Raw genomic sequence first — 16,013 nt, 5'->3', positions numbered from 1 at the left:
ACTCCTCAACACGACACAAGCCAGATAGAGCCACACGAACATAGCTGGTGCGGCCAACCTGTCCCTGAGGTATAAGTACTGGCTTTGAGTACACATTACCTTAGTGGGAGAGACAGAGAGGCAGAAAAGCACATTGAGACCTCGGACTAATATGAGAGATGACTCCGTAGAGCAAAGATAATTTCCCCAAACATTAGACTCAGTCAAACAGACCAACTCTTCTCTTCTTTGTTTACAATATTAATTGGTGCGAGCCCAGCTCAGCCGCCTCAAGAAGGGTTGTGTTTAAATGATCTTTAAAAATGGAATAGGAACAGTGGGGCTGAGAACATCACATATTTTCAATGCTTATGTGAATTGAGAGTAAGGAGCATTTACACCTTTTTGGGTAATCGGGGAAGCAGAATCAACAGGACAAAGGCGACAATGTGAAATGTGCGGTCAGATTTTCATGATAAAAGATGTACAACCAACCAATCTCTCTCTCTCTGTTTCTCTCTAGCTCTCTCTCTCTCTTTCTCTCGCTCTCTCTTTCTCTCTCAATCTCTCTCCTACTCTCTAACACACCTATTGCTCTCTCTCCAGTTCTATCTCTCCCTCTATCTCCTTCCCCAATCCCTCTCTCTCTCTACCCCCCCCCCCTCTCTCTCTCTCTCTCTGTCTGTCACACCCTGATCTTGTTTACCTGTCCTTGTGATTGTCTCCACCCCCTCCAGGTGTCGCTTATTATCCCGCTGTACATATCCCTGTGTTTCCCGTCTCTCTGTGCCAGTTCGTCTTGTTTGCCAAGTCAACCAGCAGTTCTCCTTGCTCCTATTTTTCCCCGTTTCTGTTTGTTTCTAGAACCCCTGATTTCTACCCTTGCCTGTCCTTACTCCGTACCCCTGCCTGGCCTGACCACGAGACTGCCTATTGTCTGGTACTGTTTGGACTCTGACCTGGTTTATGAACTCTCGCCTGTCCCCGACCTGCCTTTGCCTACTCCCTTTGTTACAATCAATATCGTACCTCTACCATCTGCCTCCTGTGTCTGCATTCGGGTCTCGCCTTGTGCCCTTATACTCTCTCCTGCTCCCTCAGACCCCAACACAGCTCAGAACTGTTGAAGATTGTTCAGAAGCTCCTTTTATCCCCTTTCTCTATCCTTTCTCGAAATCCTTTATGTTTTGTGTCTGGAGGGTGAAAGACCCGTATTTACCTATTCTTCCTCTTTGTCCTCCTCTGTAGCTATCGGATACGTCAAGCACAGATACGGTCCTGTAGTTTTCTGCAGTTCTACACATTTTTACATGAGGTGGAGAGAAAATGTTAAAATACCTTTCATGCAATTCTACTTATTTTGCTATGGGGCAGAGAGACATCTCTGTCGCTTTTAAATCAAGTTTTCTGCAGTTCTACACATAAAGAACATTTACCCATTTTATAACAAATTTCATGCAATCCAACACATTTTGCAATGACATTTAGAGAGAATGTTACTATTTTAAAATACATTCCCATGCTTTTTATTTATCCATGGGGCAGAACAACATTTTAGCAGTTTTAAAGCTAATATTCTGCGATTCAACACATTTTGCCATGAGTTTTAGAGAAAATGTTGCAATGTTATAATACGTACTACATTTTGTGCAATTTTACATATTTTGCTATGGGGCAGAGAGACATCCTTGTTGTTTTAAATCACGGCAAAATGGACATGTACCAATTTTATAGCAAATTTTATGCAATTCTTTTTTTAAATTCAATGTGGCAGAGAGACATTTTTGCAGTTTTAAAGCTAATTTCCTGCAATCCAACACATTTGCCATGAGGTTTAGAGAAAAATGTGCTATTTTATAATACAGTTATAATACATGCAATTATATTTATTTTGCCATGTGGCAGAGAGATGTTTTAAAGCAAATTTCTACACATTTTGCAATGAGGCAGAGAGAACATTTTGTAATGTCATGCAATTCTTCAAAATGTTCCATGTGGTAGAGATACATTACTGCAGTTTTAAAGCAAATTGAACTGAAATTCTACCATTTTTTCCATTGGGCAGAGCTTTAATGTTTTAAACCTAATTTGATGCAATTATACACATTTTGCCATGGAGCTGAGAGAAAATGTTGCAATTTCATAGAATTTCATTTCATAGAATTTGACTTATTTTGCCATGGGGCAGGGATACATTTTTGTTGTTGTTTTAAAGCAAGTTATCTGCAGTTCTACACATTTTGCCATGGAGCAGAGAGAACATTTACCAATTTTAAAACACATTTCATGCAATTCTACTCATTTTGCCATTGGGAAGATGTTTTTACTTTGCAGTTTAAAGCAGGTTTTCAGCAGTTCTACACATGTTGCCATGGGGAAGAGGCTACTTTGCAGTTTCATGAGAAATTTCATACAAGTCCACTAATTTTGCCATATTTTTTACAGTTTTAAAGCTGATTTCCTGCAAATCTACACATTTTGCCATTATTCCAGATACAGTATCTGAGTGAGAGTGAATAACAAAATCAATGGGGGCCTCTGGAGGTCAGGGACACTGGGCACTTGCCATGTGTGCCCAGTCAGTATTTGGCCATTATTACAACAAGTTTAGATAACTGTCTAGACTAACTTACCAATTTAAAATGTGTTAGCTGACATGGCTAGTTGAGTGACTGACAAAATAAGAGATAAACTTCTGATGCACAAATTTCGAACTTACAACTGGTGTATTCTACTATTCTAACTCTCAACCATAGGTTGAGACTCAGACTGAGTTCCTAACAGAATAGCTTACGTCGCTTATGCCTAGAAGCCAGCACGGAGGTTAGTGTCCTCCACCTGTAGGTCTTCTCGCCTGGGGCCTCAGCCTTCATCTCAACCTCTGAAAGCACTTTAGACCACTATTCAAGCTCAATCTACCAGTTGGTATGCTGTAGCCCTTAGTGTTAGAGTGCAGGTCTCCATTTAAAACACAGTAATTGTCCCAGGGGTCTCATCAGTTTGATTAGAAGTATCCACCCCATAACATTAAAGAGAGCTCAGCTATGATTAGAGAGGTTTAGGGATTTGTATCTGTGTTTGTGTGTATTGTGTTTTTACTTAGGTTGTGTTGTTTTTTCACATTTTCTGCATATTTTTTTTTTTACATTTCTTAAGGTCTATTGAAACACTAGTCCTTTGAGAGCTGAAAGAGATCCTAATGAAATAAAAATCCATCAAACCTTCAGCTTTTGCTTGGGCCTCACCTACTGGACACACTACGGACTTGCAGTCTGGCATGCAGCTCATGGCCACACTGTATGCCATTGTCAGTCTGTGGGGTTGTAGGTCTGGCAGTGGGAGAAGCTGACACAATGTTCAATCATCTTTGCATTAGACTGTAAACTTCATGATGGGAGTCTTAGTGGGAACTTAATGTTGAGACTGCATAACTTATCAGGTGGAATAAAGAAATTAAAAGGGGAGAGGGGAATAGCAACAAGCCCACACACTATCATGGCAGCTCTGAATCTTCTACCCAGAAGCCCTTACAGGAGGAGCCCAATAGAATATAGGTATGACTGCATGTCAAAATAAAAGTCTTACATATTACATGCTTCACAGTATTGAATAGAACTGTTTTTATGCTGGTATACAGGTAAAAGTACAACTATTTTATGGTAGAGGCATTTTGCAACTTTGCATTTATTGTTACATTTATTAGGCTATAAATGTCATACTTCATTTTGAAACATGGAATAGAAACACGGTTTTAGGATGAAATGTTATTTGAAAAAAAAAATGTATTTTGAGGCAAAAGGTCCTAAAAACAATGCTAAGAACATCACATACACTATTGACATATGTACATAATGAGTCCAAGTCTTCAGATGGCAGTTTCTGTGAAACACCCCTCCCCATTACCTCTACTGGAAGTAGCAAATCAAAGGAATTAGACGCATTATCATTACCCCAATTTTCAAGTAATAACAGATCCAGATCCCAGTGTAAATTGACTGTGGCTACTTACACCCCCCCCCCCCCCCCCTTGCCCCTTACCATGTGGCAACTGCCATACATTGACTGCCCCAAAACATTATTGGTGGATACTGTCTGTTACATGAGTTCACCAGTATAGCCATGGGGGTTAGCCTGGTCCCAGATCTGTATGTGTTGCAGCTCACTCCTCTGACTACCATTGTCACCACAGCAGAGAGGAGTTGGCTAAAGCGCAAAGTGATCAAGAGTCAGGCTACATGGAGGCCATCACAAAGCAGTGTTGTGCAGTATGGATGATGCTTCATGTTTTTAAACCTTGGTGGGAAAAAGAACAACGTACCATTTTTCCAGGGGTATAGGGAAACCCCTGATCAGAGCAGTTGATCCTGGCGCAGCAAATATCTTTACACCAAAACCCAGCCAAACAGACAAGATAATCGACACATTTCCATGGTTAGATGTGGATGAATTCTACAGTAGTAGCAGTGATAGGTGAGTGAGGGTGGTCATTCAGACATTAATCCCGGTCGTCGGCCTCTGAGGTAGCCGGGGGCTCCTCTGTCTGTTGATTGGTGGGGATGCCCACAGGAGGGCGGAGTTTACTCCCTGAGCTCTGGACATGTGGAGGTGATCCAGGGGGTGGAGCTGAGGGCATGACAGGTGGCTGAGCAGAGGGCTTGAGTGGGGTGGCAGGGGGTGAGGGCACAGGGGTACGAGGGTATTTGCGAACGGGCCGGGTGGGTGCTTCGGGTGAGTGGGAGGATGGTGGGAGGGGGCTGGGGTAACCAGAAGGGGCGAGGTCTGAGGGGCTGATGGAGTTGGCTGAACAATCATCCTCACCTTCAAGACTCTCCTGGAATAACAACAATGAAGGAATAGAGTTAAGCAGATGAAAAATGAAGGGAAAACTTGCAACATTCTTGAAAATAAACTAGTCTTCGGTAATTGAAAAATCTGTAACTTACATCTTCATTGACAACATAAAGAGCCATAGGGCTCCTACGGCCATGGGTTCCATGGGCTATTGTTTTTGGCACCACATCAACTGCAAATTAAAGAATGTGTGAACAACTGCACAAACTGAGAAATGTGTGTAGGCCACAGGTGGCCGGTGGCACTTTAATTGGGGAGGACCGGCTCATAGTAATGGCTGGAACGGAATACATGGAATGGTATCGGACACATCAAACACACGGTTACCATGTGTTTGAGACCATTCCATTTACTCCATTCCAGCCATTATTATGAGCCGTCCTCCCCTCAGCAGCCTACTCTAGTGTTGGCCTACTCTGCAAAAACAAATGTGTATTGACTATAACTTTGCTATGAAATCCATCCATCTAAAAAGCTTTGCATTCAAATATCTGTAATAGGAAGAGTAAATAAACTACAAAATTAGCGTGGGGAACAAAGAACATCACACATTCAAAAAGCACTGTCAAAAGCTCACATCCCTCTCTCCCCTTACCCCCGTGACTGATGTCACTCCTCTCTACATATACCGGAGATCTCTGCAACATGGCTGCCATGGCAGCCCGCCGCTTCTTCCTTAACCCCAATGAGAGACAAATGGTAGATTAGCGTTTCATATGTGCACTCGCGTAGTGTTTACATTCTGTCTCCTCGAGAACATGTCAACCACAATTGTTTTTAAAATACGGCACACAGTGTAATTCTAGCCTGGTCCCGGATCTGTTTGTGCTGTATAGCCACAACATTGACAACAACCATCGGAGTAGGCTATACAGCACAAATAGTTCTGGCACCAGCCTAGTGGGATACCATTATCACTGCATTGTAAACAACAGAGATATAATCCCTCCTACACGATGCTATCAGTGTCAGAACATTGGACATGCGCCTGCAGGACTGCAGAGTAGCCGAGAGCTAGGCCTGGGGATTACGGTTCTAGCCGCCTGCTCCCTGCCTAGTGCCTAACTCTGGTCCTCGAAAACATATCAAAGCGAATAGGGAGATGGAGGCACAATGTAGAACTCGTACTTTTTAGAGGGCTTCCAGCAGGCGCACACTGTCACCAGGGTGATGAGGAGGAAAATGCCCCCGGTGGTAAGAATGATATACAGGGAACTCCGTCCTAGCAAAGGAATGAAGGCTATGATTAACAGAGTAGTCCTTTCTCAAACACCACAAACACTTGACCACTGTACAAGCAAAGAGTCCACTCGGACTAGACAAAGATATCACCTCTCGGGCTCTGGAAATTAGCTACACTCTCCTCTTTCTCTACTATGGGCTTGTCTGAACACACTCCACTTTAGAACCTTTAGTGGAGGCCACAATAACATCTAATAAAAAGGAACCGTTTCAGAATGATTAAAAATGCTAGGTTCTCCTAGTGTGGAACTGGATCTGTTTGTGCTGTCTGGCCAACGTTTGGCGCAACAATGACCATAAGAGTTGTCAAGACAGCAAAGACATACCTGGAACCAGACTAAGGTTTTCCATCACTAGCTGTGCCAGCCAAGTCTGTGTGTGAAAGCTAGGACAGAAAGGTGCAGCTTTGAGGCTTTGTACGGGGCTGTATGTAAGGAGAGAATGCAGGGCCCTTACGGGGCTAGCTGATCTCTCAATGCACTGTTGTAGCATCCCAAATGGCAACCTATTTCCTGTATCGTGCACTACTTTTGACCAGAGCCCTATGGATCGTGGTCAAAAGTAGTGCACGATAAAGGGAATAGAATGTCATTTGTTACACAGCCCTTGTCTCAGTTGGGGGAAAATGAAGGAAGGATTAGTATGCTCCACTGGGGCAAGACCTTAACTCCACCGGCTTCCTTTATCTGCTGGCCCTCATAAGTAACTCAAGCTTTTCACTGGATTACTCTCTCTCTCTCTCTCTCTCTCTCTCTCTCTCTCTCTCTCTCTCTCTCTCTCTCGCTCTCTCTCCCACTGCTCTGCTTGTCTCTGTCTGTCTCTCTCTCCCTCTAACCTCTTCATAATGAACTTGCATCTCAGCCTTTCCCTGACAGGTACAGTACCAGTCAAATGTTTTCACACCTAGTCTTTCAACGGTTTTTCTTTATTTTTACCATTTTCTGCATTTTATAATTAAAGTGAAAACATCAAAACTATGAAATAACACTTATAGTGTCATGCAGTAACCAATAAAAAAGAGATTAAACAAATCAAAACATATTTCAGATTCTTCAAAGTAGCCACCCTTTGCCTTGATGACAGCTTTGCACACCATTGGCATTCTCTCAACCAGCTTCATGAGGTAGTCACCTGGAATGCATTTCAATTAACAGGTGTGCCTTGTCACAAATTAATTTGTCGAATTTCTTTCCTTCTTAATGCGTTTGAGCCAATCAGTTGTGTTGTCACAAGGTAGGGTTGGTATATAGAAGACAGCCCTATTTTGTAGAAGACCAAGTCCATATCATGGCAAGAACAGCTCAAATAAGCAAAGCGAAACAACAGTCTATTATTACTTTAAGACATGAAGGGCAGTCAATATGGAACATTTCAATAATTTTGAAAGTTTCTTCAAGCGCAGTCGCAATAGAGTTACCTCTGGTGCAGAGGATAAGGTCATTAGAGCCTCAGAAACCGGCAATTAACTGCACCTCAGATTGTAGCCCAAATACATGCTTCACAGAGTTCAAGTAGCAGTCACATCACAACATCAACTGTTCAGAGGAGACTGCGTGAATCAGGCCTTCATGATCAAATTGCTCTAAAGAAACCACTACTAAAGGACACCAATAAGAAGGAAAGACTTGCTTGGGCAAAGAAACACGAGCAATGGACATTAGACCGGTGGAAATCTGTCCTTTGGTCTGATGAGTCCAGATTTGAGATTTATGGTTCCAACCGCCGTGTCTTTGTGAGACGCAGAGTTGGTGAACGGATGATCTCCGCATGTGTGGTTCCCACCGTAAAGCATGGAGGAGGAGGAGGTGTTATGGTGCTTTGCTGGTGACATTGTGATTTATTTAGAATTCAAGGCACACTTAACCAGCATGGCCACCACAGCCTTCTGCAGCGATACGCCATCCCATCTGGTTTGGGCTTAGTGGGACTAACATTTGTTTTCAACATGACAATGACCCAATACACCTCTTTGACCAAGTAAGAGAGTGAGATGGAGTGCTGCATCAGATGACCTGGCCTCCACAATCACCTGACCTCAACCAAATTGAGATGTTTGGGACGAGTTGGACCACAGAGTGAAGGAAAAGCAGCCAACAAGTGCTTAGCATATGTGGGAACTCCTTCAAGACTGTTGGAAACGCATTCCAGGTGACTACCTCATAAAGCTGGTTGAGAGAATGCCAAGAGTGTGCAAAGCTGTCATCAATGCAAAGGGCGGCTACTTTGAAGAATCTAAAGTATAACACATATTTTGATTTTTTTTTACTTTTTTTGATGATTCCATATGTGTTATTTCATAGTGTTGATCTCTTCACTATTATTCTACAATGTAAAAAATAGTAAAAATAAAGAAAAACCCTTGAATGAGTAGGTGTGTCCAAACTTTTGACTGGTACTGTACATGTTGAAGCAATCAAGATAAATTTCCTTACTAGGGAGAAAGTACTACCACTGTAGTTCTACTTACTGTAGACGGTGAGTTTGACAGACACACTCCTCATGCTACTGATTGGGTTATCCACCGTACAGCTGTAGATGTCATCGTCTGACATCAGCACCCGGGAGATGGTCAGATACTTCTGGTCATGTGACAGGAGCAGGCGCGAGTCGTTGGTCAGCACCTTTCCCCCTTTCAGCCAGCCATAGGTGGGCTTGGTGCCATCGCCGTGGGAACAGTGTAAGGTGAAGAGTTCACTCAACTCCAGCACCGAGGAGGCTATCATTTGGACATAGGGTCTGGACACAGGTACTGTGGGGACAATACACAACATGTCAAATAGATTCACTACATGTGACATAAAGCATATTCCACTGTTTAGATAGCATGCTTATCCCAGTCAAGGATTTGTGAAGAAATAACAAGCTATCTACTCTTTAAAGTAGGCCTTAGAAAGAACTTATAAAGGCTACCATAAGATGTACTTTGTTTAATGTGTGACCTCACTTTTTTAGCCTCAGTCTGCAATAGCATCATGTGATGTAAATTCACTAAGGTGAATAGTTGGTCAGTTGTTGGACTGTTCATTTTAATACGGTAGCCTGAGCCGTATTGTAAATACAATCTCAAATACAATGCCATTTAGCAGACGCTTTTATCCAATCCGACTAACAGTAATGCTTGCCTAAATCTTTCACAGACATTGTATGTATGGCTGGTCCTGGGAATCGAAACCCACTATCCGGGCGCTGCAAGCACCGTGCTTTACCAAATGAGCTGCAGAGGAAACTCTCCTACCATCTACGGTGAGGTTGATGTTGCGCTCCGCAGTGAAGGCATCGTCAGTTATGGAGATCTCCACTTCATAGGCCCCCTCGTCAGACAGCTGCAGGTTGTGGAGGCGCAAGGTGCCGTTCTCAAACACCATGATGCGGTCCCTGTACTCGGGCCGCAGGTTCCCAATGATGCTGGTGCCTATTGACTGGACTATGGTGATGGGCTGCTGCTTGTCCCTCTTCAGCTGCCACTTGATGACTGGTTGGTCGGAGCTGGTGCTGGTGTAGCTGACGGAGAGGAAGGCCTCTCCACCCAACGTGCCTCGGACCAGATGAGCCTGACTGGTGATGTTGACACCGGCCACTCTGACTGCATGGACACAGCCCAAAACACAATGTTCATTGAACACTGTGGCAGACTATACAGTGCAGGGTAAAGTGATTGCATGCATGCATGCGATTTGATGGCTGTAAGTGGTTGATTACTGTCACCACATTCACGACAAGCAGAGTGATCTGGTCTAGTATAAGGTCCTAATAACGAGTATGGAACTTTCTGATGTTTTGGCTTTTGTATTTATATGCCTCTCACAGATATACAGTATAAAATAAAGTCAGATATGGGCCTATATTTTCCACCATTCCTTAAAGTAGTCCAGGAGTAGATCTAACTTTTTTTCTTGAAAGCGGACTTTCGAAATCAAGACTCAAAATCCAATTAAATCTACAAGTGAAAACAACGTCCTCAAACCTCCTCATTATTACCGCAATCAATTATTCTGTGAAAGTTCAATAACAGGACAGACCCTCTCCAAACAAGCCCAACATATTACATCTGTTTAGATTTGTGTACCATTAATGGATCCCCCTTGAGCATACAGGAGGATGGCTTACAACATAACCCGCATATCATCCTTTCGCCTCGTTCTGCCCTGGAAACCACACACAGTAACGCCATTATGCTCACAGTGGAGCTTCCTATAAGTCACCACATCCTCGACCACATGTAGCCATAGGCTAAAGCCACTTACGGGCGCTGTACTTAACGGACGGGCTGTTGCATGTTATGTTGGGGCAATAGAGAGAGAGAGAGAGCATCTGGCACCGACCTTCCTCGGCCACAGCTCTGCTCCCTGTAGCGTGTCTGCATGGCATCGCTCGATCGCTGTGGTAACAATTTTCAGCCTGAAGGGGGTTGCCAGGGAGAGGCAGACAAAGGCCAGGATTGTTGGACTGATTTCCTCCCTCCAGTGATATAAAAAACACTGGGAGAGACATGCTCTTTGTGATTGTAGAAGCAGGAGACACAAGGGTTCAGTGATTCTGCTAATAGTGGATGGCCACAATGACACAACACACAGCTACACAGCAGAAGCAGGCTGAGACAGGCTCCTAATGCAGAGAAACCACCACTGCCTCGCCTGGGCTCCAACTCCAAGTCCCCCAAAGCCTCTTCTCGCAATATCATAACTCTTAACCTATGCTTCACCCACTTACATCCTAACAACAGCTCAGCTCACCCAGGCTCTTTTCACTACAGCTGTATGGCTGAATAGACCTGTGCCTTCGAGCTAACAAGAGGGTACATCAGGACAAAACAACTCTCACTGCCTGGGCCAATTAAATATGTTGTACAGCACTTAGCCTACTTTAACATAATATGTAATGAATTGATCAAGCACATAAAGGAACAATTGGTTACCACCAAATCATGCATGATCAGAAGAAAATCTATTTTCAAATGAATTTGCTAACGACACAATGTAAAAAATAATTTGTGAATTTAAATAGGACAGCTGTGTAAATCTCAAATATCTACTCGATCGCCTTATCACACATTACTTGACTACCATGTGATGAACATACTTGCCAATATAGTCACATATATATATATTCATTCAAACGATCTATTCATTCCTGATTCCGCCACTAGTTCTTCACCACATTGTGTTTCCCAAAAAAGTAAATCATGAAGTTTGAAAGTGTTCACTTACCTGCCTGGAAAAGTAGGAGGAGGCCGAAGAGTGAAAAGTGCGAAGGAATGGCTGTGTCTTCTTTCGAGGAAGTCGTCCTCCTCTCCTCCTTCATCTTGGGTACAGCGCTGAGTCCCTCTCCCACCCAACGAGCATGATTTGTCCACTCCGGGCACGTCCCTGAGAATGCACAAGACTGCAAGACTGGGCTCAGCTGCCTGCATACTCTGAACCCCAGCACTCAGGACCCCAGCATGAACAAAAGCACTGTGTGTGTGTCCTCAGCTTTGTTAGACAGAGACATAGACAGATAAGCACAATTTTATTATTATGGTGGGAGGCTTAAGAAGACAGCTACATTTAAATGGTGTTATTTTCTGTACTGCATTTGTATGGCTGTAAAAATGTGCTTATTACCAACGATGAGATCATATCTTTCAAGCACATGCATATGGTTTCAATACATTTCAAAATATTGTGTGATTGAAAACAAGTGTATTCAGTAACAGTACCTTAATTGTCATTCCTACAGTGCTGCTCGGAATTACTTAATAAACCAAAGGCTTTATAAAAGGACCCCACTCGGAGAAGCAGAATAACGGCTCTTGAAAAACAACTAACTACTATCCTCAACTACTGCTCCACCCCCTCCAGACTCTAAATAAGAGAGAAACAGTGACGATGTCTTAGTCCACACCTTAAAAAACGAACTAAACTAATTATTTGTGGACAAATTCAGGTTAGTCCCTCCCTGTCACGGCTCGTTTGCTTCCGTTTGGTTATTAGTGCATACACGCCAGATGTAAGATGATGGGAAGAGAAGTGTGGGAAGTACTCAGAAAAACATTCCATGTGTTCCCAATGTGGCCACTAGGTGGTGCATTAAAATCTGGAAATCAATGAGCACAGAAATAATACACTGGAGACATGAACAGTATGACACCGTGATTGATGTTGTTATAACATGTTTTGATATCTCTGATATTCTTATCATTGTAACAATTCAGCTTCTTGTTGCAGCATGTACACTGCAGTTCAGACAAGTGAAAAGTACATCCTCTCTGACACTGTACACTGCCTTCAGAAAGTATTCACAAGTCAAGTATCCCCTTGAATTTTTCCACATTTTGTTGCGTTCCAGCCTGAATTTAAATGTATTCAATTGAGATGTTTTGTCACTGGCCTACACACAAAACCCCATAATGTCAAAGTGGATTTATTTTTTGTATTTTTTTTGACACCCCAATTTCGTAGTATCCAATTGTTAGTAGTTACTATCTTGTCTCATCGCTACAACTCCTGTACGGGCTCGGGAGAGACGAAGGTCGAGAGTCAGGCGTCCTATGAAACACAACCCAACCAAACCGCACTGCTTCTTAACACAGCGGGCATACAACCCGGAAGCCAGCCGCACCAATGTGTCGGAGGAAACACCGTACACCTAGCGACCTGACCAGCGTGCACTGCACCCGGCCCACCACAGGAGTCGCTAGTGCGCGATGAGACCAGCATATCCCTACCGGCCAAACCCTCCCTAACCTGGACGAAGCTAGGCCAATTGTGCGTCGCCCCATGGACCTCCCGGTTGCGGCCGGCTGCGTCAGAGCCTGGGCTCAAACCCAGAGTCTCTGGTGTCACAGCTAGCCTTAGACCACTGCGCCACCCGGGATGCCGGAATTTTGTTTTTTGAAATAGTAAAACGAAAATAATAATGAAAATCTGGAATGTCTTGAGTATTCAACCACTTCATAATGACATGCTTAAATAAGTTCCGGAGCAAAAGTTTTATTAATAAGTCACATAATAAGTTGCATGGACTCACTCTGTGCACAATGTTTAACATCACTTTGAATGACTACCTCATCTCTGTACCCCAGGCATACAATTATCTGTAAGGTCCCTCAGTCGAGCAGTGAATTTCAAACACAGATTGAACCACAAAGACCAGGATGTTTTCCAATGCCTCGCTGAGAAGGGCACCTATTGGTAGATGGGTAAAACACAAAAGCAGACATGGAATATCCATTGGGACGGCAGGTAGCCTAGTGGTTAGAGTGTAGGGACAGCAGGTAGCCTAGTGGTTAGAGCTGTGGGCTAGTAACCAAAAGGTTGCTAGATTGAATCCCTGAGCTGACAAGGTATAAATCTGTTGTTCTGTCCCTGAACAAAGCCGTCATTGTAAATAACAATTTTTTCTTAACTGATTTGCCAAGTTAAATAAAAAAAATCTTTAAATATCTCTTTGAGCATGGTGAAGTTATTCATTACACTTTGGATGATGAATCAATACATCCAGTCATTACAAAGATACAGGTGTCCTTCGTAACTCAGTTGCTGGAAAGGAAGGAACATGCTCAGGGATTTTGCCAATGGTGACATTAAAACAGTTACAGAGTTTAATGGCTGTGATAGGAGAAAACTGTTGGATCAACAACATTGTAGTCACTCCACTATACTAACCTAATTGACAGAGTGAAAAGAAGGAAGCATGTACAGAATTAAAATATTCCAAAACATGCATCCTGTTTGCAACAAGGCACTAAAGTAATACTGCAAAAAAATGTGGCAAAGCAAATAAGTTTTTTATCCTGAATACAAAGTGTTATGTTGGGGCAAATGCAATACAACACATTACTGAGTACCACTCTCCGTATTTTTAAAGCATGGTGGTGGCTGCATCATGTTATGGGTATGCTTGTAATCATTAAGGACTGGGGAGTTTTTCAGGATAAAAAAGAAACCTAGAGGAAAACCTGGCTCCGTTAGGTTTCCACCAGAAACTGGGAGATTCATTCACCTTTCAGCAGGACAATAACTTAAAACACAAGGCCAAATCTACACAGCAGTTGCTTACCAAGAAAACAGTGAATGTTCCTGAGTGGCCGAGTTACAGTTTTGACTTAAATATGCATGAAAATCAATGGCAAGACCTGAAAGTGGTTGTATCAACAACCAATTTGACAGAGCTTGAAGGGTGTTTGAAAAGAATAAGGGGCAAAGTTGCACATCCAAGGTGTGGAAAGCTCTTAAGAGACTTACCCAGAAAGACTCACCGCTGTAATCGCTAGCATAGGTGATTCTAACATGTATTGACTCAGGGGCTGAATACATATCGAAACATATATTAGTGTTTATTTCTCATTCATACTTTTGAAATGTTCAAATTTTTCTTCCACAGTATTTTGTGTAGATCGTTGACACAAAAAAAGACAACTACATCTATTTGAATCACATTTTGTAACACAACAAAATGTGGGATAAATCAAGGGGTGTACTTTCTGAAGGCACTGTACATGCAAAGCAACATATATCAATATCACTGATAAGCAAAACAGTCTAAGGCTAAACACCTTACCATAAAGGCTGTCACCATCATCACAACTGTATTCCTCCTGCCACTCAATGTCCAGTCTCACAATTTATACACCTGCAATAAGCACATGTGACGGTGGATTGTCTGATTCCAAACTTACACTTACACTAAATCGATTCATGTTTAGATTGAGTATTTGGTCGTTTTGACCTCAATAGCAAATTCACCTTTAAAAAGAGCATGTTAGACTACAAGGAGCAACGTTAACGTGTGCTAGTTAAACATGGTATAACCTCTCAGCCTTTTACTTGTCTATCAAACAATATTGACAAAACTTCAATATCAGTTTGGATTGGAGTTTGGAGACCATCAGTGATGTACTGTACATTGCACCATAAGTCATGTCCATAGGGGAAATCCCTACGGTTACATTCTGTCTTACTGTTTATTCAACAAAGGCAGTGTAATAAACCTAGAATTGGAATGTCAGAGCTAGCCAACCAAGCAACTGTTGCCATCTTTCACCCATAGTAGAACCAGGGCCGGCTCCAGGCATAAGTAATATAAGCGGTCACTTAGGGCCCCCGGCCGTTTATTTTATAATATTTTTTTTAGATACTCAGTCGGGGTCTCAACTTACTGTTGAGGGTAAAAATAGTAGAATTCACAAAGGGTAAGTTTGAAATTTAGTTTTGCATTAGCAGGAAATTTGCTTTAAAACTGATCAAATGTCTCTCTGCCCCACAGCAAAATGAGTAGAATTGCAGGAAATTTGTTTTAAAAAATTGCAACATTTTCTCTCGGCCCCATGGCCAAACGTGTAGAATTACAGGAAATGAACTTTAAAACCTATATATTTCTCTCCACCATCAAAAGAGAGGTGGGGGGGGGCAGCCCTGAGTAGAACTCTCACAGGGTCCCTGTATTCAAACTCCTCTGTAGTAAGCCATCAAAGCCTGGAGGGCTGAGACACACAATCAGACTCTATCTGACTGACTCTGTCCTCTGAGCCCTGGATAAAAGCACCCCTCTCTCTCCCTCTCATCTTCTAACGGTTCCTAAATCAAGGGAATCACTTGCTGTCAGTATAAAACAGAGAGTATGAGGGGCCCTCTTCTGCTCATGTATGAGACACACTGTCACGTTATCAGAGAGAAGACACACAGCAGGTCTCTGTCGACCAGACTATAGACCAGACTATAATTAAGTCAGAGAGACTGGAAGTGGACATGGAATCCTTTTCAAAGGCTGATACTTTGTCCAATTCTGCCAAACGAGCTGATCTGTTTGGGCCAAAGACCGATTAGTGGAAAAAGATCAGAAATAGGCTGCCTGTGTACACGCAGCTTCATACATGCAGTGTGTATAACTCTTGTGATGACCGCAAGGAAGAACTTTAGCCCAATGGTACATGGTAGAGCGAGTGTGCATCATGCAGTATT

The 16,013-nt window shown here is 42.8% G+C and overlaps 1 protein-coding gene across 1 annotated transcript; it reads right to left on the bottom strand.

Moving 5' to 3' along the window:
• Nucleotides 1-3,639: 3,639 nt before the first annotated feature.
• Nucleotides 3,640-12,035, bottom strand: hepacama (hepatic and glial cell adhesion molecule a). The gene is made up of 8 exons (XM_064982697.1): nucleotides 11,771-12,035; nucleotides 11,280-11,543; nucleotides 9,308-9,655; nucleotides 8,540-8,821; nucleotides 5,959-6,052; nucleotides 5,426-5,505; nucleotides 4,923-5,002; nucleotides 3,640-4,810 (listed from the first exon to the last, which is right to left on the bottom strand). Exons 2-8 carry the CDS (start codon nucleotides 11,371-11,373, stop codon nucleotides 4,475-4,477), a joined length of 1,314 nt encoding a protein of 437 aa, XP_064838769.1. The 5' UTR covers nucleotides 11,374-11,543; nucleotides 11,771-12,035; the 3' UTR covers nucleotides 3,640-4,474.
• Nucleotides 12,036-16,013: the final 3,978 nt, after the last annotated feature.

Source organism: Oncorhynchus masou, chromosome 13, assembly GCF_036934945.1.
Source record: "Oncorhynchus masou masou isolate Uvic2021 chromosome 13, UVic_Omas_1.1, whole genome shotgun sequence".
Lineage (NCBI taxonomy): Eukaryota > Metazoa > Chordata > Actinopteri > Salmoniformes > Salmonidae > Oncorhynchus > Oncorhynchus masou.
This window is presented reverse-complemented; position numbering and strand designations above follow the sequence as displayed.

Excerpts from the sequence above, each read along its gene's own strand:
- hepacama (XM_064982697.1), bottom strand. The coding sequence starts at position 11,373 with ATGAAGGAGGAGAGGAGGACGACTTCCTCGAAAGAAGACACAGCCATT. Across the intron at positions 8,822-9,307 it reads CATCAACCTCACCGTAGATG|TACCTGTGTCCAGACCCTAT; the intron begins GTAGGAGAGTTT and ends TTGTCCCCACAG. Across the intron at positions 5,003-5,425 it reads GAGTGACATCAGTCACGGGG|TTGATGTGGTGCCAAAAACA; the intron begins GTAAGGGGAGAG and ends TTTAATTTGCAG.